Raw genomic sequence first — 22,898 nt, 5'->3', positions numbered from 1 at the left:
TGAATCTTAATCGTGATCGTAGAATATCATTTAATTTATAACGCAGACGTTTTTTGCTTTTGGAAATACTGACTGCACTCCCAGTTCACCTGCTGTAGGTGAGGCTTCTAATCCATGATGATGAATTCGGGATATACACGCCCATCAGCGCCTCAGGGCCATGACTAACAGTGGTGAAGGATTACCTCAGCTCACAGGTTATTAGGCTGCAGGTTTGCACAAACTTGATTTCACTTTTTTGTCCCTGTAAAGCCTGGCATCGCTTTTCAAGAACAAAAGATCGTTTCATTTAGTCTAAGCTGTCTAAAACATCACCACAAAGACACCTCACATGCTGAGTGTTGTGGGATTTTTTGTTTATCGTGAAAAGGCCCTTAGAGAAAAGATGACGTAACGGGATGTAAAAAGAAAAACCTAGTGTAGAAATGGTGACCTGACAGTTTGGACTAACAGATTTGTGTATTTTCACGGAGTGTGTCCTCATTGTGTGTGTGTGTGTGTACAAGCGATCAGGGCTCCGTCTGTGTGCCACCGAGGTCAGGGCCAGTTTACCAGGCCGCCACAGAATGAGCCGGTCATTACGCCGGCTTAACGTTCCCACAAAAACACCTGCATGCCCGGCGACATGCAGGTCACACACACACGCACACACACAAACCCATTTCCTTTGACTAACTAACCTGATGATGAAATTCCTGCTCCCAGGTGACTTGGATAATGTTGTTGCCTCAGGTTGCCACAGCGGTGATGGAGGGGGGAGGTTATAACTCGCAGCTCCCCAAGGGTTGAGAGCAGCCTCCGTATCCATGGAGATGATACCCAAGGAAACCAAGAGTCCCTTCCATCACGTCCAGACAGATTAAGTGGGCAAAAGTCAGAAGTGTTTTTCTTACACACTCCTAATCAGATTTGAAGCCGATTTGTCTGAGATGCTAATTCCCGAGGAACCCCGCGGGACAGAGTTTAATCGCGCTGAATATGAATGAAGACAATTCTTCAAACAAACTGAAACTCTCCTCTCAGACTTGATGGAAACTTTTGAAGACTGCGGGATGAGCTGCGAGGAAGGGGAAGAAAAAAAAAAAAAGGGATGCACGTATCTGGAACGGCAGATTAGAATGGCTGATCTTACAGGTTGAAACTTAGACTAGATTTGAGGAAACGTTTCATTGTGCCCGTTTGACCCGAAATGAGCGAGGAGATCAGTATTCACACCAGACTCGGTATTGATTTAAGAAATGCCTGGGTGAGCGTGACGCAGCGTTTCACGTTTCATTCCGGCCTGAATCACCTCACTTTACCTCAGTCTAAACTGCTTACAGGATGAGCCAGGTAATCCACCCCCTCTACTCCCTGCTCTTCATTCTTTTCGACACACATTCAGACCAAGCCTCTCTTTTTACGACGGCACCCTTTCTCCTATATTCAGTCTGTTTCGCTGCGTAGTCTGTTATTGAACTTCTGGCCGACAGGGAGTGCGAGGGGTAGGGAACAGCCCCTCGCTGCCCTGTAATCAGCGAAACACTCCATCCACTTGATCTGCTTCCCAAACATCAGGCGCTGATAGCTTTACACACGGGCGGAGTGGGATACTATTGCACACACACACACACACAAGTCCAGTCAGAGATGATCTGAGGGGTTTAAGTAACAGCAGGACCTGCTTGCCAAGGTGATTACAGAGTGTGTATGTGCAGTGTGCATGTGGGCAGACACCGCAGCTTCTTTTCTGTTCTGTTCTGTTACCGCGCCAGTCTTATTTAATTCATCCGTCACATATCCTCCCAAGTAAATACATTCCCACAACGATGCGTCTTGTAAACAGGCCACAGACGGCCGGGCTTCTGCTCGATTCCGCCGCAATTGATTGATTAATGACTCGCGAGGAAGCAATATACGTTTATTACATCACATAACACATTATACTGCTCATAAATGCTGAAAGGATACTAAGGATAACACAATAACGTCCTTATTTGCATCGTGTTGCGCTGCCTTTTCTTTATCTCCTGTGTCGTTATTGTGTATCAGAGTCTTTGTGAGCTGTCTGCAGCTGACGTTATCTTGTTTTGGGTACAGTTTGTCCGAGTTTGGACAATAACACCTTGTCTTTTAGCTTTTATCCTGGACATAGCCGAAGATGTTCAGGAAAGATGTGTGCCAGAGAGTGTGTGTGTGTGTGTTCAGAGCTCCCGTGACACATCCCGCTCTCCAGGGAGTCTCCCCCCGGGATGAGAGCTGATCTAAGACACCCTTCCTCTTATCCCCCACCGCCACCACCTTCACCCAACTCCCCATGGCAGGCCTGGGCCACTCAGATAAGACTGTACAATTAATAGCACTGCAGGACCAGCGCCCATGGGGACACTTCAAAGAGGGTGTGTGTGTGTGTGTGTGTGTGTGTGTGTGTGTGTGTGTGTGCGCCAGAATACATTAAACTGCTCCTCAGCTTCAGTGTGAGTGAGTAGACACATTTATTTGCATTTTGTGATGTAATATTTCTTTTTTCTGACATCAACCCATTTACATGTAATGGGTCGTAAAGCTCAGAGCTGCCGATCACTTGGACGCAGCCGTCGTAAGCACATAGCATTAGATTTTATGCAAGTCCTTTATACACAATGACTTGGAGGTGGGAATGGCTAGGCAGTTTACATAAAGTGAAAGAAGAGTTATTATGTCGGTGACAGTCCGGTGTCTGGCGCGCCGTGCGGTTGCATAGATTACTGAGAATGTTTGTTCTACTGAGAGTTTGTACCTCCCAAAGTCAAACAAGTCAGACAGGGACACAAGTTTCGTTTTATTTTATGGTACTATATTTTCAGTTTCAATTTCTCATATATATTTTGACCTATAAATATCAGAACAATAGAAAAATATCCAGCTGATGATGGTTTGGTGTGTCTGTCTGTGTCGGTCTTCTCAGCTGAAAAAAACGTTGAAATAATAGCAACTGGACTTTCCTCTCGCTCTCACTCATCCAAGTAGCTTCCTTGGTTCTTAAAGACCGGTGGGGAGCTGGGGATTAAACGGGCACATCTGTGGGGACTGAGATATAATCTGCCATCAATCTACAGCACAGTCTTAACATCTGTCCCCGAGACGTTTCACCCCTGTTCGCAGCTTGAGACGGGAGCCTCTGACTGATAATGGGTTGTTAGAGCACCATTCATCGGGTCAAACAGTCTCCTCCAATGACATCTGCTCGTCAAGGTTGCCAGTTTCTGATAGGTAACACCCACACATGTGCCTGTTTAATCCACAGACTTGGATGATTGGTGAAACGTCTTCAAGAAACGCCAGTTGCCTTTGTTTCAGCATTTTTTGGGTATACCATAACCCAGAGGACCGAGAACCTTCACAAACATATTCTTATCTGAGAATCTGGAAACTAAATGTCTGGTATTTTTACTTCAGTCTTTCAGTCAGTGTGCTATTGAGCCATGAAACATCTAATGTTGATTGATTAATCCTGTAATTAAGGATTTTAGCTCTAATCTAAACTACTTGATTAGGAGGACAGAAGTAGGTTCTTCCCAAAACAACAGAAATAAAACCTATGTTTAAATAAGCTAGAGTGATCCTTTAAGGCTGAAGACACGATGATGAAGCAAAGACCACGATGCATGTGTCCAATATTTGCCTGGATGTGACGTAGGTCATGGAAATGCATCCGTACGGGAACTGTGATTTAAATCTGTGTGACAGAAATCACATACGCACACGAGTCCATCTCTCTCTCGTCCCAAAACCTCCTTGGGCTACGGAACCACTCTGTCAAATTGCAGCACCAAATAATCTCACTTTAATCGCTTTGCTGCTTTAAACTTGTGTGTTATTGCATTACGTTATTAGATTGTTGCTTTGTCTGTTTGCGTTTCTCTTTCTTTTATGTGCGTCCCCCCCTGGGGTAAAACACACTCCCTTTCAAATTACGATGCTGTTCATGGTTTATAACCCAGCATTGCATGCCATGCTTTAACAACTTGGACATGGGCTACATGCAACTTAATTTTGCGGCTCTATATGGGTCAGCAGGCTTAGCAGGTTATGGCGGTGTTTTTCATTTCAGTGTCTTTTTTTTTTTCATCAAATCCTGTCATCAGATAATATGATTAATAAAAGTGTGAAGAAGCTGAAAAGCATTTTTGATGGATCGCTGCTTTGGTTGCATCCCTTCCAATTTCTGTTCAGGCAGAAGTAGCATGCCAAGCCGAATGTGACGGGGGTTCCTGCAGGCTTTAATTGAACTATCTCCTCAGGGTCAATCTCTTATAGCATCAGCCTTGTTTCCTCTGGCTTATTCCCTGTCGTTACGGTGATGGTTATCGTGCCAGATTGAGACCAAAGGGGGATATTTCTCCTGGCCAGGCTGCCGTCCTAATCCTCGGTGCCCAGATTACTGCTCCCCTCCCCACCCTGCAGGATGACCGGCTGTCAGACTGGCAGGACCGCGAACCAGAGCTGAGACGGGATAAAGAGTGAAGGAGAGGAGGAAAGCCTGGTGTTTCCTTCTATAGCAGACAACACTTTGCTGCTGTGCGCCACCGTTTATCAGACTGCCTTTCATTTAGACCATCTGCTGCCCACTCAGGGTAGATTTCAGCTTGTCAGTTTGTCACCAGAGCCAAAAGAAAGCAAAAAAAAATAAAATAAATAATTTTCTCTATGATTGGATAAAAGCAATTTTGCCATGAGGATCTTTGAGAACTATAAATGTAACCGGCGTTGTACTTTGAAGATGCAGACATCCTTCTTCTCCAAACTGACGGCATAGTTTCCCATCTCTGCCCTATTAAACCTTCCCTTATTTCCTCCAGCCTCCCTGTGTGTCACCGGCCCTCCATCACCACATCCACTCAGTCGTACCAAGCTCTTGACCTTCTGCTTCAGCCCGAAGGCTTATTGTCCAATTCATCTGTTCTCCAATCTCTTCCCCCGTCCCTCGCCATTGTGGTTATTGTTCTTTCTCTCACTTCCTCCTCCTGCTCCTGCCTTCGCCATCATCCTCGGGGCTCTGATTTATAAGCTTGCAGCAAAGGCTTGGCTGGTCCCCTCCCTCCTCTTCTTCCTCCTCCTCCTTCAACAGGAGCGGTTGAGACGCAGTCGAGAGGCAGGAGGGAGACGAGAGCGACTGGATATAATTTGCCAGTCAAAATAGGACCACACAAAAGAGTTTGAATGTCAGCAAGAGCCTGGTGCAGATTTGCCTACCTGTGCCCCAAAGCTGAGAGGAAGTCGGTGTATGTCTTTCACTAAGCGACAGAGTGAGGCCAGAGGGTGGACAGATAAGGTCAAACTGAGACTGGGCATGCAGAAAGTGAGTTAATTAAAAGATAGCGCACACGCACAACTTTTTTTGAGACGATTTGAAAACTTTCCGCTCTCAGTTGGCCTTGGGTTTTTACTATTAATGAGCAGAATGGGAAGTGATCTCCGACTTTAAGCGCTGCTCACTCACAGATGGCACTGTGGGAACTGAGCGGCAGACCCTTAAGTAACCCTGCGTGGTGCAGATGGCTAAGTGTCAAGACTGATGGCCACTAGTGTTAAGTTATCATTTGGGGGGGAGCTAAGGAGGGCTGCGGTGAAGAGGGGATTATTTGACACCCTGCTTTGTGTGTGTGTGTGTGTGTAGGGGGAGATTTACTGATTTCTGTGCTAGTGCAGCTGGCCTGTTATCAAACTGACCTGAGGGGGATGTGAACTTTGAAGGTGCTTATTTAACCCATGGAAGTGTAATCTGATGCCGGTGTGTGTGATGTTTTTACCCCCGTTCGACTGCAGTAAATGGCTCAGAACAAATGACTCGACTTTTTCATTCAGTCAGTAACAGCATGCGGTCTTAGGATGCTCAGATGTTTAGCTCAGTGTCAAATCATGATTCTTTCAATGACTCAACAGATAGCAGGCTTTATTATTATTATTGTATGAGTGTATGGCATAGACTGTATATAAATATGGACAATGCGTCGCTACTTCCTTGCATTGGCCAAATTGATGCTATTTTCCTTGGGATACGGGCAGCGCCATAGTGTGACTTTGGAGCCTATTCTAACGGTCCCACGGGACCGCTTTGCGGAGCGGTTGGCTTGGCAACTGGTGGTCGCCATTATGTCACATCCTGTTTCTATAGCATCAAATAACTAAAACGAAATGTATGCAGAAAATTGACGCTTGAATATTCATCAACATTATATTAACTACCTTAAATGACAGAAACCATCCTTGAAAAAAATTTATTTGACGTATATTTTTAGTGTTTTAGTTTGGCCCAAGTCCCATCCACTAACATGCAGGGGGTGGAGCTTATGACCTATACTGCAGCCAGTCACCAGGGGGAGCTCTACTTGCTTTGGCTTCACTTTTGAGCAGCAGCTCCGCCATCCATCTTTACGCTGTCTATGGTGTATACTGACAAATCATCATAATTGGAGGAGACAAATGATATCTTATGGAATTATTATAAATTAATGCCAGCTTCCAAATGCACAGAACCAGACCAGGGTGTCTACTTTAACTCGGTATTAAATCTGGAGGTAGTACGTTGGCCCTAAGTGGACAAAATAAAAGAATAAATAAAATAAATAGTTTGAATAAATGTAGTCAGAACATGTAATGTAAGCAAAATCGAATGTGCAAACTTGCTAGTTTCAATGCAAGTTGCTTCACGGTGCAATAAACATACAGCAACAACACAAAACATAAAGAAGATAGATTTTAAGTGCGCAGTACCTCTTTAAACGTCTGCCTGTCAGTGCATATCAACAAATCTTTCCCCTTTTCACAATAGAAACATCCATTAAAATGAAGAGGGCTATAATTAAATGAAAAATGTGTGTAATTACTCCTTCTTAATGACAGTTTAACTTGACAGTCCCTCTTTTCATGTATTTTTCTATTAATCAACATAAATATAAGTGTCTCTGTTCTGCAGCTTTAAACTCATCATTGCCAGCTTCATATAACTCTTCTTTCTAGTGTGCTGATTTTATTGCATTCACCTCACGCTTGTCTACCTGACAGGCTTTCTCTTCTGCTGTGCTTAGTTTCTCTGGACGCAATCAGCCGAAAATAGAAGAAGGAGCTAACGGCTCCAGAGGGAACTGTCATCATCTTCTTTTTGCCAAGTAATGAAACATAATGAGAACTGATAAAGTTCATCTCTGCGCAGATGCGCGGCCGCTAAATCGATCCAACGATTTGACTTTTCGGCTTCAGACTAAATCCAAACTGACGGCCGCCACCAGCTATTCCCGTCAGAGCGGGACCCAGCGCTCCCGGGCCGCTTGGAGAGAATCAAGTCTGGAGGCAAAAAAATATGCCATCCATCTCACAAAACAACATTTGTTTGGCTGCCAGGGCCTTCAGAACCATTAACAAGATTAGGGAGCGCACAATGGCTACAGTCCCTCTCCTCCCTCCCTCTGTCTCCTTCTCTTTTTTTCCCCACCCGCGTTCCCTCCCATTTTGTTCGAGCTCATTTGCCGGCACAATGCAGACATTCAGTGTTTTGTCTGCACCTCCTCTCCTCGGGGAGCTTCAGCACAAAACCTCCTTATGCGGGCGGACGGCGGCGGCACACATACGCAGAGGCACAAATCAACACGCAGGAGTGTAAATTAACACGAAAATTAATGCATTCATGCCAAAGGCGTGCTCAAACACACTCTCTCTCTCTTTCTCTTTTGCACACACTCCCCTTGCCTCCAGTTAGCCTGCTCCCGTTCTCACTGCACTGACGGAGAGAAATGAAGCAAGAGACGAATCAACAGAGGGTTATATAAACACAATAAGTCCTTCATAGGCGGAGGTACATGCATGCCATTCCTATAAAGGGTACACCTGTAGCACAGATGGGTGGGTGTGTTTGATCGTGCATGAACATCTTAAACAACAGAGGGCGTGTGTTTGATTGCCCCGGGCTTGTTGTCTGGGCCGGTTTATTCTTGTAAGGCTATTGATTCCTCATGTCCATCACATATTTTGCTCAGTTTTTCCTCGGAATACGGAAGGCTTTGTTGCTGTTGCGCAATATATGAGCATAAACTCACATATTTTGGAGTTAAGACGCTAACGTACAGATGTTCGGAATAAAATGAGGTGTTTATTTTAACATCAGAAGCCTAAATAGAGTCTTATGGTGGAAATATAAAATAAAAGTATGACATTGTGGGGAACTACAAGGAAAATTTAGCTGACGTTTATAAATTATTCGTTCCTTTGCTTCTTTTCACAACAGCAGCATCTATTTTTCATGACTTATTTTGCTCTGTTTTTCCATCAGTCATCTTTTTTAAACGCCAGCTAAAAAAGGAGCTGAGAAAGGATACCAGCACAACCGTCCATAGGAACCCAGAAGTCAAATCGTACATTTTGATTAAATTTGAAGAAGAGCATTTGCTCCGACACCTTATCTCCGACTTCCCCCGTCCTCGCTCCCACTCGTCTCGTCTTAAAGCGGCTCACCTCGTCGCGCTTTTCATCTAACGCGCTAATCTCCTCTCCTCTCCCGGCCTTCTCTCTATCTCAGTAATAAAATTTAATTGCATCCGTCTTGCATTTTTTTCCCCAACGCAAGCGCTCAAGGAGTTTCACACGAGTGGTATATCTCATTAAGCCCCCCTCTCGTCTGTCTCTCCACCCTCAGGTGCCTACAGATGGTTCCATGGGTCTCTTGGCGGAGCCCCAGGTGGCCATGTTTTGCGGTAAACTCAACATGCACATCAACGTGCAGAGCGGAAAGTGGGAGCCGGACCCCTCGGGCACCAGGAGCTGCATCGGCACCAAGGAGGGCATCCTGCAATACTGCCAGGAGGTAAAGTTTTATATGTACAGTTGATTCTTGCAGAGTCTTTTTAATCCACCGTTTAAAGCTGATATGAATCTTTATTGTTTCAATTGTAGTAGAAGGTCTCAGCCTCAGGGGATGTTGGAAATAGACACAAAAGGTCAGATTAATGAATTAAAGTAAGACTGGAACCCTCAAATTGTTATTATCAAGTGTTAATTTAATTTTGTAGGAGCAATTATTATAGTCATGATAGTTTGGTTGGATTTCTTTGGTTCAGGCGACTTCAATTTCACCCTGAGAGCAAATTATAGCGACTGAGTACAAAAACAGTGCCTCTTATTTACTGGGAGCGCTTCATGGGAGCTGACAAAAAGCAAGAGAGGAATTCAGTGCCCACTCCAGCGAGGATTGTTTCTTGCCGGCGTGGGAGAGTTTAAGAGCATAGGAAAGTCTGTCAGGAGTGGGCTGCACAGTCCGCAAGCAGATTTGTTTTAGTCACCGAAATCCCCAGTTTGGCAGAACGGCACGATGCCGAAACTCTGCTCGGTCAACAAGCTGCTTAAGTCCATGTGACTTTGCTTTAGAAGCCGTGGTTTGCTGGTAATTAGGCGGTGTGTAGGAAACCAAACCAAATACTAAACGCAGCAAACTGAGCAGAGCTGCTGGTATTGTTACTTTTTTAGTTCTCCTCATCATTTCTTTTGGGAATATTCCTGTAGCGTTTACTGTCACTGTGTAAATACACTATGATTAAAGGCGGGCGTCTGATAAGAGGAGGTGATTTCTCTGGAAAAACATGCGCAACATGCTCAAAGGAAGATAAACACATGTTATCGCTGTTGCCACCGATGACAAAGAAACACTTTCCAAATCAGCTTCCAGCGCTTTAAACTCAAACTCGGATATGAAATAAAGGACAGATTGAGAGCGTTCCTCCTGAAAGCGCACATTTGAGGACTATGGCGAAAGCACAAGGTTGCGCAACGACTGTTCGCTCCTCTGCTCTGGGGGAGAGAAACATAAGAGGAGGTGTCGGGGGAGAGGTGTTTGGAGAGGGGTGACGAGTCAGAATATCGTGCCGAGGCAGATGTCACGCATGGCTGAGAGGAATATAGAAGTAAACACAGACGCTTAGAAAGCAGCCATTTTGTCAGAGTAAGGGAATATTTTTTTTTTTTGCGAACACAGTGAAAATGGAAATAATGATAATACTGGGAATAGATGCTGGGGTTTGTTGCAAGCATCTGCATAAAGGTAAAAGTGCCCAAACATGAAGCCACAAGCCTGACCACCTGCCCCAAAACATGCTATCAGAAGAGCTACGACACAATTGTAACAGACAGTACATGTGTGTACAGGTGTACCCAGAGCTCCAGATCACCAACGTGGTGGAGGCCAACCAGCCGGTCAACATCCAGAACTGGTGCAAGAAGGGACGCAAGCAGTGTCACAGTCACATGCACATCGTGGTGCCCTACCGCTGCCTGGGTGAGGATTTTACCTGGTTACTAAAAGAGTTGCCATAGCAACCGTGACTCTACGCTGCCGTGCTCTACGGGAGCTATCGGGGTTGAAGTGTGTCTCCAGCCAGGATGTATGTTCTAAAAATATTTTTTTTTTGTTCTGCAGTGGGAGAGTTTGTGAGCGACGCCCTGCTCGTTCCTGACAAGTGCAAGTTCCTGCATCAGGAGCGCATGGACCAGTGCGAGAGCCACCTGCACTGGCACACTTTGGCCAAGGAGGTGCGTACACGCCGGCGCGCTCCCCTTCTTTAACGACAAACAGGATTAAACTAATCTATTTTGTGCGCTTCTCATCCCGCGCCTCTGCAGTCCTGCGGGGACCGCACCATGAATCTCCTCGACTACGGGATGCTGTTGCCGTGCGGCATCGACCGATTCCGGGGGGTGGAGTTTGTGTGCTGCCCCGCTGAGGCGGAGCGCGACACCGACAGCGCCGAGCAGGACGCTGATGATTCCGATGTCTGGTGGGGTGGAGCGGAGACGGACTACTCTGACAACAGGTACACACATGGGCTGATAAATGAGAGCAAGGCAGCAGCAGAGTGATACATCAGCACCGGGATGATCACAGATACTGCCACTTTCATTTTTCACATTGCGGTGAGAACAAAATGTCTCTTGGCAAAAGCAAACGGCTGGTTGGTTATAATTTGAAGTCTCTCTCCCTCTATTGCTGTTGCTGCCTCCATATGTCTTTTTACTCCCTCGTCACCTTTTTTTATTCTCCCTTTCCTTTTCCTCCCCCCTCCTCTTCCTATACTCTTCCTCCCAGTATGGTGCGGGAGCCGGAGCCAGTGGAGCAGCAAGAGGAAACCAAGCCATCTGTGGTAGAGGAGGACGAGGAGGAGGAGGAGGTGGCCCAGGAAGATGACGACGAAGAGGAGGAGGAAGAGGACGTGCTAGACAACGACCAGGACGGGGATGGAGAGGAGGACGAAGAGGTGGTGGAGGAGGAAGAGGAGGAGGAGGCGGCGGAGGAGGAGGACGGGGACGACGACGACATTATCGATACGCTCGACGACGCCGATGACGCAGACGAGCCCACCACCAACGTCGCCATGACGACAACCACCACCACCACCACCGAATCTGTGGAAGAAGTTGTCAGGGGTGAGGAACGCTTCCCGTTTTGGGGCGTGTAGTTTTAACCCTTCACAGTTCATATCATCTGGATATCGGGAGCTTGAGCTCGGTCGCCAGGCGACTCGGGCTCCAAATTTAGATCGATACGGAGCAATTTCATTAGCGCAACATTCGAAAACATGTTTTTCTTTCCTCCCCAGTTTGTACGCTTTGCTGAACACAGTTAAACCTCATGTTCCTCAGCAATTAATTTCCTGCTGTCATTTTTCTTATTGTGCTCATTTATCATTTCACAGCTTTCATTAGGCACGATCCATTAGAATCAGAATCGCTTGTACCAGCGCTGTTCCTTCATGTTAAATTGGTCTTAAAACCAACCGTAGGCTGCATTAATAATGCTTAAGTCTGTTTTTTTTCTCTGATTATATTTTTGTTTTATTAATTCAGGATCTTGACAAAAAGATGACACACACAGATGGTGTAAACTAGATACTACTTTGTAAATGATGGGCGTGTGTGTGTGTGTCCTCCAAGATGTGTGCTGGGCCAATGCAGAGACAGGTCCGTGCCGGGCCATGCTGCCCCGCTGGTACTTTGACCGCGAGGAGGGCCGCTGTGCTCAGTTTATCTACGGCGGCTGCGGAGGCAACAGGAATAACTTTGAGTCAGAGGAGTACTGCATGTCTGTCTGCAACAGCGTCAGTAAGTCCTGCCCAGAGCTGCTACCCCTCAACTGCAGTGACCGCCGGGTGTTTTCCCTCTCTAACCTCCACTTTTACTTCGACGCCGATCCGAGTTTTCCACTTTCGATATTAACAGCCGCTCAAAAGTTTCTTGCTTGGTGTGCCTCTCTCTACCTTTTCCTGTGTGTCTATTACTAATAACACACTTTATCCGCACTCTTCCCTTTATTTTCACATGTTCCAATATAACTCTGGCTCTTCTGAGTCCTCAGTGACGTCTGTGCCGAAAGCTAAATTCTCCAATAACTGATAAGATGCAAAGGGCTCATTTTCACGGACAGTTTCACTTTACATCGCCATGGTTACCCTGGTGTTACTCCACGTTGGATAGCAGCCATAATTTCTGTGATTACAGCTATTCCTATTACTTCAGCGTGAACATGAAGTGTAAAATCATCCGGGTGGAGATTATTTTTTTTTGCTGTAATCCGCACTTCGCTGCTCACATCGCGAGGACTTGCTTACACTGTTCCATCCACGCCGCTGAGGAAATAAGTTAACTCGCCGAAATCAGATGTCAAATTACCCCGCTGCAATTCTGGAAAAAAAAAAAAAAAAGTGAAAAGATTTCCCAGGTAGCGGTGAGGGGAGAACTCATCAATGCAACGTTTCACGCTCTCACACCTTACCTGCCTTCCATATCACACAGCGATGATTGATTATCAGTGGTATCGCTGGAAATGAGGATGATTGCTCAGTGATTTTTCCACTTTGTTAGCGTCTGAGGTTCTTATTAATGGAAACTTGAAGAAAAAAAAAAGATTTCTTGCTCCTGCGTGTTGAGTTACACGGTATCGTTCAGTCTCAAACTGAACTGATTGCATTTGAAATTGTAACCTGCGTCGATATGTTATTTTTCTCCCCTGGGTGTGTTGACGCAAGTGTTACAGTGTGTAGGTATTCAGTGACCTTGCTGGTATATGAGTGTGTGCTTTAGTCACGAAGTGCATCAACTGTCCTGCAGCAAAACGGAGTCGTGCCGTCTCCAGATCCTTATATTCTGATCTAATTTTATCACCGGTGCCAGTGTGAGAGTGCCGGTTCATGCGTGTTTTGGCTCAGGACTTCTGCTTTGCCGTTTCTTCTCTCCACCCCTTCACCAGCACACAGTTTATTTACATGTATGGTCAATTAATAATCATTCCCAGTCTCGGTACGGGTGGCATTTTTCGGTAGAGTTTTGTAAAAACGGCGTAACGCGTGTGATAATTACAGTAACAGTAATTGATTTCGGGGCAGTGTTCGGTCTAATAATAAATTCCAATCACGGACGCTCCGATTATTCTAAAAGGTTGCACTTAGGAAAGCACTTAGGTGATGAGTGATGCACTTCAAGAGCCGTACGCCAAGACAAACCAAGAATGTGGCCCGGGTCTCTCCTTCCAGTGTGCTCTGCAGAATTAACACTCAATAGTCTGTATTGACTCAGCACAGGGTTGCATAATTGTAATTTACATCTCTGTTTTTAGCAGAAGTTGGCGTTGTCGCTATGTTAAGTGAAAGCTTATGGTTTGGTTTCTTTAAAGCTGTGTTGTATAAGGGGACTTATCAGTCGCCTCGGCCCCCAGTTTACTACAAATATGAGATTATCAGCAGCAAAACATTTTTTTTTTTAGCCTCCTCCAACAAGGTCCATCTGAAAAAAATCAATATAGGCTGAAGTGTGTGTTATATTTGGAGCATTGCCAGGGCTTTATGTTGCCGTCAAACAGCCTTTTCGGGTGGAGGAATGTAGCTTTACAAAGCCACCACACTCTGTTGACAAAAGCAGCAGTTTTACTTGGCAGAGCGCTCGGGGTTGCTGGTCGAGCACCGCGTGGCTTTGGAGACTTAACCCGTTAATTCAGATCCAATCTGACGCGTTAGGAAGTGGAACACCGGCAGTGGTCGGCCATGTTCTCTAAGGTAGAATTATTCATTTTTTTTTTTTTAGTGGAGTCTGGTGGTCTTGAAGGGAGCATAGATCAATAACGGTGTCAGAAAAGTGTAAAGACTGTCTGTACACTTATTGATTATTTTTTTTTTCTTTCAAGGTGGACCTTGTTTTAAGAGGCTAAAATATGTTTTCTTGCTCACCCAGTCCACAGCAGTTAATTGCTTGGCCTCTGTGCTGTTACTTTTGTCTGCTTCTATAAACTGGAGGCTTGCTTATCACCGTCTGTAGGCTGACTATGTAACCAGACCACCCCACTCCAAAGAAACCTTACAATCCCTTCAGATACAACGCTCAATTACTCCAAATTACCAAATATTGACATTGTTTTGTCTTTTTTCCTCCCCCTAAATACATCTGATTTCAGTTTGTGGGGCTACTAGCAACGATAAGTAACATTTAAAGCGTCTCATTAAACATGCTCCTTGAGATTTGGGTGAACTGGTCCTTTAACAGATTTAAGGAGGTTAACAAAACACTCAGCTGCTCAGGTCAGAGTGAATAACATCTCCCCGTTGTTTTTGTGTCTTGTGCAGTCATGCGCTCCCATCAGACATAACCAATTTCACATGACGTGCGACCTTCACGCATGCACACACACACACACACACACACACACACACACACTCACTCTCTCTCTCCGGCACACAGACTCACACTCCACACCACATCTGATGGCACGTTCGCGAAAGATAATCAACTTTCCGCTGATTAAATCCAGGTTTCACGCAATAACCGATCCAATTTATTCCTCGCTGGTGAGTCGACAACAATTTAGTGCGTGCCTCTGAGCCCGCGGGATAAATTCCAGTGTCAGTAGTTTGGCAGGCGAGCTCGATCATGCTCTGAATGAAGTTATATAAACGAGAGTCTCTCTTTTGCAAAGGCTCGGGTCATCCGAGGCACTCGCTTGTTTGCATTTGCTCGGAGCCACGGCTGCTGTCGTGCTTCCTTTCTCCCCTGAGCTCACTCTTAACTCTCATTAACCCATTTGGATGTTTGTGCGTGCCGAGGTAAAACAGCCACTAGCAGATCAACCAAATGAAAGTGTGCGGTAACGGTCTTTTTTTTCCACCTCCCTGCAGTACCCACAGCCACGCCCAGCTCCCCTGATGCAGTGGACCACTACCTGGAGACGCCTGCTGACGAAAACGAGCACGCCCACTTCCAGAAAGCCAAAGAGAGCCTGGAGGCCAAGCACCGTGAGAGAATGTCCCAGGTACAGACAGGAATGGGATAAATGTAGATTTTATTTCTTTAGCACACATTTAATAGTGGTTTTGCTGAGAAAGTTATTTCTATAATGGGAAAAGAGGTGTGTCAAATAAAACGAATAGGTGCGTTTGTTAATCCCTCCTGGGTGAGCCGCCTTTTAATTGTATTCTTTAATCAAGCGGCTCGAGAGCCAGACGTTCCCTCCGTTTCCAGAGCTCCACACTAAAAAGCCTGTGCGCCTCTTGGAAGGACTTTATTTCTAAGAGTTTGTGTGTTGTGTGGACTCTGTTTGAATGAGTAGCTACAGGCGCAGCTTTGTCCGATTTCGTGCGGTTGACTACATCCTTACAGACACTGTTTGGTCCTTGCTTTGGTAGAAGCCTAAGTGGAATTAAAGTATTCACCCGGTGAGTCAAGAGGGAGGATGCACATTTATATTTCTGGACAGGATGTAGCTGAGCAAAAGGGAACAGAAACAGCTGATGCAGCTTTGTGTTATTACAACAGTAAAAACTCCCTCATATTGACTCAGGTTGACTTCATGACTCTTAACCAAGATGTTGTTTCTTCACAAATGCGGAAAATTTAAACGGCCTGTGTAAAAAAATAAATAAAATAAAAAATCAAGGAGATTGACGTTTCTCGCTCGTCTTTAGGTGATGAGGGAGTGGGAAGAGGCCGAGAGGGAAGCCAAGAATCTGCCACGCTCCGAGAAGAAGGCCGTCATCCAGGTGAGAGATGCAAACGCCGGATGCAAACTGTACCATTAAATCTTTTCCCACTGGTCAAAACCTGACTTCCTGTGTGTGTGTGCGTGCGCAGCGTTTTCAGGAGAAGGTGGAAGCGCTGGAGCAGGAGGCGGCCAGCGAGCGCCAGCAGCTGGTGGAGACCCACATGGCCCGGGTGGAGGCGCTGCTCAACGACCGCCGCCGCCTCGCTCTGGAGAGCTACCTGACTGCACTGCAGCAGGACCCGCCCAGAGTACGACACCGCCCCGCTTCACCCACATTCTCCTGCTCTGTAACTGATGCAGAACATTAACAACCATTACTAAAAGAAAATTGATATTCTTGCAGAGGTTACTTTCCGTTCCCCACCCTTTTTTGTGTTACTTTTAAAACTTCATGGGGATGTTCCCATTTCCCTTTGAAGTGAGATATTTCCTTCAGCCTCTTTTATCTGACCTGCTGCATGAATAATTCCCCTGCATGTGTTCGGTTTCGTCAGTTCTTCGCCCCCGCGCTTTGTTTTTGTGCAACTGCGTGTAACAAATTATACGGCACACATGCTTTGAAAATCAGGTACGCGGGACGATAACGCGAAGAACAAAGCTTGTGTTTGGTTGCAAGTGTCTTCCTATGCAGACTGCATATACATTTATTGGTGTATACTATATCGAACGCCTGCCTCCGTCTCTTGCAGCCCCGTCATGTCTTCAGCCTGTTGAAGAAGTACGTGCGTGCCGAGCAGAAGGACAGGCAACACACCCTTAAACACTTTGAGCATGTCCGCATGGTGGATCCCAAGAAGGCAGCCCAGATTAGACCTCAGGTACAATCAGACTGGAAAATGTAGTTTTCTTATTTTCCATGGTGTTTTTTCTCAGGAAGGAGGAGGAAAGCTAAGTTGTTTTGTGTTTAAAAGGTGCTGACCCATCTGCGTGTTATTGAGGAGCGCATGAACCAGTCTCTGGGACTTCTCTACAAAGTACCCGGCGTGGCCGACGATATCCAGGACCAAGTCGGTGAGTTTGTAGGTTTTCAGCTGAGGCAGCAGTTAAATCAAAAGCATCCCAAAATGACATCTTGTTTGCAGGATAGATCTGGGCGTCGACACACTGTCCTGATTGTGTTACATGTAACAGTAAGATTGAATGCTCCAAATTCAAGCCCTGGAAAAAAAAAAAAAAAGCAATTTTGGCTTAATTCTTCTATTCAGAGTCAAATTAAACTGTTTGCTCGGAAGATAAATCCCCCTTCCTACCCTCCCTCGCTCTCACCCCTGCATTTGCTCGCCGGGTTTTTGGGTTTATTGGAGTTGCCTGCGTCATGCCGCCATCTGTGTCTGGGAGACGGTCACAGTCTGTTCTGCCCACCAAAACACACAGGCAGGAGCAAACATACACAGAAGAAAGGCATTCAGTCTTTGCTAGGCAGCAGGTCTATTTAAATAAACAACATTTCTTTGAGGCGGTCTGCCCCCCTCTGATATAGAAGCATTGGTGTTGGTCGGTTGCGTGGGATATAACATTCAAAGAAAACTGAGTGTAATAAACGAATGAATATTTTCAGCTTGCGTTCTTTGACCTATCTTCTTCCTTCCTGGCTCCCCGCGGTGTCCACGCAGAGCTCCTGCAGAGGGAGCAGGCGGAGATGGCCCAGCAGCTGGCCAACCTACAGACGGACGTGAGGGTGAGCTACGGAAACGACGCCCTGATGCCCGACCAGGAGCTGGGAGACGGCCAGACCGACCTGCTGCCCCAGGAGGACACGCTTGGCTTCGGGGGAGTCGGCTTCATCCACCCCGAGAGCTTCAACCAGCCCAACACCGAGAATCAGGGTACTTAGCGCAACACAGCCAGAGAGCAACAGCAGCAGCAGCTCCATTTAGGTTGATCAGATTCACATCCAGGGGCAGTATCCTGACTCTTTAGGCTGTGCAGCATGAAGAACATTGCTTTGATTTTTGCTCCAAAAAACTGAACCTTAATTCTCTTGTCTTTGTAGTGGAGCCAGTGGACTCTCGCCCCAGTCTTGACAGAGGCATTCCCACAAGGCCAGGTTGGTACCGTTGTTAAAAAGTTAACATTTCTTCCCAGATTGTAAGGGCTGCAGGTTTTATAGTGTAGACTCTCTAACAGTGTTCACAGCTTCTAATAAAAGCCTCTTGTAATGTAATGAATGTAGAGATGGCTCTGGATGTAGGAATGCACCCTCTGGTGGTAATAATGGAGGCTCTTATGGTGGCCATGTTTGTGTCACTGGTCACTAATAGTTGTAGACAGGTGATAAAATAATACATCTCTTTGGGAGGACGGTGTTATTCGCACACATCCTGCTCCACATGATGTCATATTAACGCCCAGGTTTTACACATTTTCTGTTGCATACATACTGCATATGCTGCTCTCTATGTGCTATATTCAAGTCACGCTGCTGCTACATCCATCCAGCACTCCGCCGTCCGATACGCTTTCGCCAGTGAGCTTTATGTCAGCGAGCGAGATGGAGAAAGTGGCTGAGTGTCACCATCTATAATAGATTGTACTTTTTTCCTCCTTCGCCAGTGACTGGAATGAAGATGGAGGCTATTCCTGAGATGCGAATGGAGACGGAGGACAGGCAGAGCACCGAATATGAAGTTCACCACCAGAAACTGGTAAATAAGCGCCCCCCACCCCCCTTTAAAGACGCTCGTGCTCGTTTGAAATTCGCTGATCTGAGTGAATATTCAGGTGCGGAGGAATTGATATGTGCGCGTTACGATGCATTTTACCCACACGTGCAAGCTTGCACTCTGGCCGAGCACACGCAGATCCGTGTCTTCGCTGTGTCCTCCTGGTAAACTCCCAAGGTTGTCGCCATGGAGACAGGTGCCCATGGAGACAACCGCGATAATGCATGCGTCATACTCTCTAAAATCCACTGCCCTCTGATAAATTTTCTGTTTATGTCTGTGTTTTTTTTATTATTACAGGTTATTGTACTAAACATTGTAATATTCTCCAACCCAGTTCTACATTCAGTCATTAATCTCATGCAGTATTGTAATGCGAACACAAAAAAAAACTCAATCCACCCTCAGCCAAATCCAAATCCACGTACCTCAGTCCTCTCACCTTAAGGCTTTAATCCCTTAATCCCTACATTTCATTACATATCACATTTCTTGCATTCACAATGAGCAGTCAGTGTGTCCTTAATTCTTAAATGTAATTTTCCACGTAACCCCAATCAGCCGTATTCTCTGGAAGAAGGCTCACAAGACCAGAAAAAAAAAAAAAAAAAAACAGTCTCCAGTCTCTGCAGTGTTTGCTGCAAAGAATCTGCAGTTCAGTGAATTATGAGAACATGGTTTGTGTTTTCTCTGGAGTTGTTGTTTTCCTCCTTTAACAAGACGTTTGCTTCCTTTTTTATTGTCGGACTATATAAGGAAATGAGTTCCATATTGCGCCGTAATCTGTGACCGAGGAGCTGAGAAGCCCTCATTTGGTTTTGTGCATTTGTGAAATCGTGCGTTGTAGCTGAGTCATTCTGCATCAGTGCCTTCTTTACATCGAGCTCCGCTTCCTCTAAATCACCTCGTAGACACAGGAAGAAATTACATCCAGCAGGAAATTACGCCTCGGAAATAAGTTAGTTTTTATCATGGCCGTGTGGATTGTGTGCTGGCGCGCTCCCCGGCGGCGCAGCAGGTATTTTCAAACCAAATTTGCCTCAGTAATGAAGGGGCAGATGCTCGGGAATGTAATTACACCCAGCGTGCACCGCAAAACGATTTGAGTCGGAGTAAGATAAGATTTTTTTATTGTCGCTTTGAAACCTGACCCGCGGCTTCTCCCCCGCAGGTCTTCTTCGCGGAGGACGTCGGCTCCAACAAGGGCGCCATCATCGGCCTGATGGTCGGAGGCGTCGTCATAGCTACCGTGATCGTCATCACCCTGGTGATGCTGAGGAAGAAGCAGTACACCTCCATCCACCACGGAGTCATCGAGGTGAGAAACAGCTGACCTGCGTGTTTATTCGCGCATGTGTGTGTGTGTGTTGTGTACAAGCTGTTCTGTACGGCTGTCGGTCTGGTGTGTGAGGATGACGCTGTGCATGCACGGGTGAGCTGCACACGCATTTGTGTTTCTATGCAATGAATGTATGAAGTGAAAAGGCTTTAAAGATGCAGAGCAGAGATGGTACACTGCATCTTTTATTGCATCTGCTCACAAAATATAATTGGTTTAAAGCCCATTACAAATTAATTTCCTGCTTTCCCTTTCCTAATTATCCACGTTTATCATTTTAGAACTTTCATTACTTGTTCAGTTAAAAAACACGGTTTTGTTTTTTTAAAAGCGTGTAACCTCCCCCCATCTCTTTGTCTGGCTGCCCTCCAGGTGGACGCCGCCGTCACCCCCGAGGAGCGCCACCTGTCTAAGATGCAGCAGAACGGCTACGAGAACCCGACCTACAAGTTCTTTGAGCAAATGCAGAACTGAGGAGAATGTCACATGCACACACACCCACCCATACCAGCCCCTTCCCACACATCACTCACCCTCCCTCCCTCCCTCACCCCCACCCTCCCCTCAACTAGTCTCCCAACAGGCAGTGTGGTTCAGGTCATCGGGTGACCGAAATAGTCAGTTACGAGCATGCGGAGCGACCGTCGCCGGGGTTTTTCCTTCTTTCATTTCTGCCTGGGCGGACGCTGCGGCGGCCGAGCCAGTTTGCACCACGTTAGTTCACTTTATTGGAGCGAGGACGCCCGTTTTAATTAAAAGAAAGGAGTTTTTTATACGTTTGCTCCGTCTGGGCCTGCTGATGTATGGGAAAAAAAAAAAAAAAAGGCCCCGCCCAGTGCAGCGACACAAACCCATTCTCTGGGGGAAGAAGCACGTTCTCTCCACACTGATTCAGGGCCAGTGTATAGTTCTTATTATTTTTCTTATTTTGTTTTTGGGGCTTCGGATGGTTTTCGAGTGCGTAGACAGATCTGACCTCTGATCAGTTTTATGCGCGTGCTGATCTGGGACTCATTTATGAGAAAAAAAAAAATTTAAACAAAAATACTGGTTGCATGCTGAATCATTTTAAATCATTCATGGAGACGTTTCATTTGTTCAGATCTAATTCTTTAATCAAACCAAGGCTTAAGTCGAGCAACATGATTTATTATAAATGAGGCCCAGTGTTTCCCCACCTACTGCACCACTACTGCACTCTCTCTACAGTCTACACTGGAGTATAAGTGAGCCTCCTCTCCCTCCTCCTCCTCCTCCTCCTCCCTCCCTCCCTCCCTCCATCCTCTTTTCTTTGCGCATTCTTACGACAGCTGGGCTGTGTTAAGACACACAAGGCTCTTAAGGATATCTGAAGACGCTGATGATAAATATGTTGATGACGACAGTAGTAATTATGTATTCTGAATGAGCTGTTTTTAATTCTTTTTTTTTTCTCTATGGTTTCCAGTTTTGTTTTTCAAAAAAGATGGAAAAACTCAGAAAAAAAAAAACCAAACAAAACAAAAAAAGAAAAAACGAGAAGTCGGCCGATGTAAAGTCCTTTTTTTAAATTACGTGTAATGTTACTGAAGTAATGCTGAAGTCTTAGCTGTTCCTATGTAGTGCATGACAACAATGATGACAGGATTTGGAAGAAAAAAAATAAATCTTAACGCTGCTCTCTCTCTCTCTCTCGAGATCCTTTCTCACGTATAGATTGTCATTCTAGCAAGATTGTAAATTTAGTATCTTCTCGTGATCACGTGAGTTCGAACGATGACGATATATAAATCTAGATGATGCTTTGATATCATGTAAAATACACATTTAAAGGAGATCTGTGATTTTTCTTTTTCTTTTTTTCTTTTTTTAACCCTGCTGCTTTCCTGAATCTACAGGAGGGCATGTGGCTCCATCTCTGTTTGTATATCCTTCTCATTCACTGATTTGTGTTGAAAATCTTTGCTTTCAATTCACGTTGCTGTGTATTTTTTTTTGAGAAGGGGATGTCGGCGAGGGTGGAGGGTAGGAAGGAGGTGCGTGGCGTGGTGTGGCGCGGCGACCGGGTTAGGATTATATCTGCGTGTATGTGTTGTGTCATTTTCAGTCTGGTGTTTCGTCCAGTTGTGAGCCTTCGTTTTGGTTTTGTAATCACTGTGCGGATTGAACAGGTGGAGTGCTGGGAGGAGGAGGAGGAGGAGGAAGGAGGAAGGAGGGCGAGGTAGAGAGGAAATGACTTGCAGTTCCAGATGAATAGCCAGCCAGGCAGGCAGTCTGTACATATAATGGATTTTCACTTCCCCCAGCACCTCCCTTCCTCCCCTCCACTTCGCCTTCCTTTTCCTTCAGCCGTGCACCTCACCTCTCTGCCATCAACATACACTAGACTCCCCCAGAAGTCCTAATATAGATGATAGGCGTCCACCATCAAGAGCTGAGAGAGAGTCGAGGGAAATATTAGTCGGAGGTAAATGCAAGCCGATGTAAGAATCTCTGTTCATCCACACACAGTCAGCTCAGATTTATGGTTTGTCACCGTCTCAACAATACTCTTAAAGAAACGCAGCGTGACCTCTTAAATCTGGGAGGAAATGGTGGGTGACATGTGCACACGGAGGCTGCAGTGGGGTGGTTTTCAGAAGGTGCTCATTAGAAGCCCGACAGAGGGCAGTAGAGTAGAAGAGGAAGCAGGATTTTCTTTCTATCTTTTTTTCCATGGGTTATATATTGGTTTTTGTTTTCCACTGTGTAATATTGTGCAGGCCATTTGCATTGACTGGGAAAACGCTTTCTACACTGTATTCCATAATAAAGTTTTGAATGTACATACAAATGCTGCCTCTGCTTTCTTATTTTTTATAGAATTAAAACTGATAAACGCCTTGCCGATTTG

The 22,898-nt window shown here is 45.7% G+C and overlaps 1 protein-coding gene across 2 annotated transcripts in view; it reads left to right on the top strand.

The window, feature by feature from the left end:
- appa (amyloid beta (A4) precursor protein a) overlaps nucleotides 1-22,838 on the top strand; it is a 28,966-nt gene extending 6,128 nt beyond the window's left edge. The window contains exons 2-17 of one of the 2 annotated variants that reach the window (XM_084574642.1): nucleotides 8,651-8,818; nucleotides 10,153-10,282; nucleotides 10,424-10,536; nucleotides 10,627-10,817; nucleotides 11,090-11,427; nucleotides 11,935-12,102; nucleotides 15,162-15,295; nucleotides 15,948-16,022; nucleotides 16,114-16,272; nucleotides 16,714-16,842; nucleotides 16,936-17,035; nucleotides 17,638-17,850; nucleotides 18,018-18,071; nucleotides 18,578-18,669; nucleotides 19,859-20,005; nucleotides 20,399-22,838. In XM_084574642.1, coding sequence (XP_084430768.1) covers nucleotides 8,651-8,818; nucleotides 10,153-10,282; nucleotides 10,424-10,536; nucleotides 10,627-10,817; nucleotides 11,090-11,427; nucleotides 11,935-12,102; nucleotides 15,162-15,295; nucleotides 15,948-16,022; nucleotides 16,114-16,272; nucleotides 16,714-16,842; nucleotides 16,936-17,035; nucleotides 17,638-17,850; nucleotides 18,018-18,071; nucleotides 18,578-18,669; nucleotides 19,859-20,005; nucleotides 20,399-20,500 — 2,313 coding nt within the window. In that variant the 3' untranslated portion in view covers nucleotides 20,501-22,838. The remainder of the gene's footprint in view (nucleotides 1-8,650; nucleotides 8,819-10,152; nucleotides 10,283-10,423; nucleotides 10,537-10,626; nucleotides 10,818-11,089; nucleotides 11,428-11,934; nucleotides 12,103-15,161; nucleotides 15,296-15,947; nucleotides 16,023-16,113; nucleotides 16,273-16,713; nucleotides 16,843-16,935; nucleotides 17,036-17,637; nucleotides 17,851-18,017; nucleotides 18,072-18,577; nucleotides 18,670-19,858; nucleotides 20,006-20,398) is intronic. The other variant, XM_084574643.1, reaches the window with a different exon arrangement.
- Nucleotides 22,839-22,898: the final 60 nt, after the last annotated feature.

This window comes from Chelon labrosus (genome assembly GCF_963514085.1).
Source record: "Chelon labrosus genome assembly, chromosome: 24".
Lineage (NCBI taxonomy): Eukaryota > Metazoa > Chordata > Actinopteri > Mugiliformes > Mugilidae > Chelon > Chelon labrosus.
This window is presented reverse-complemented; position numbering and strand designations above follow the sequence as displayed.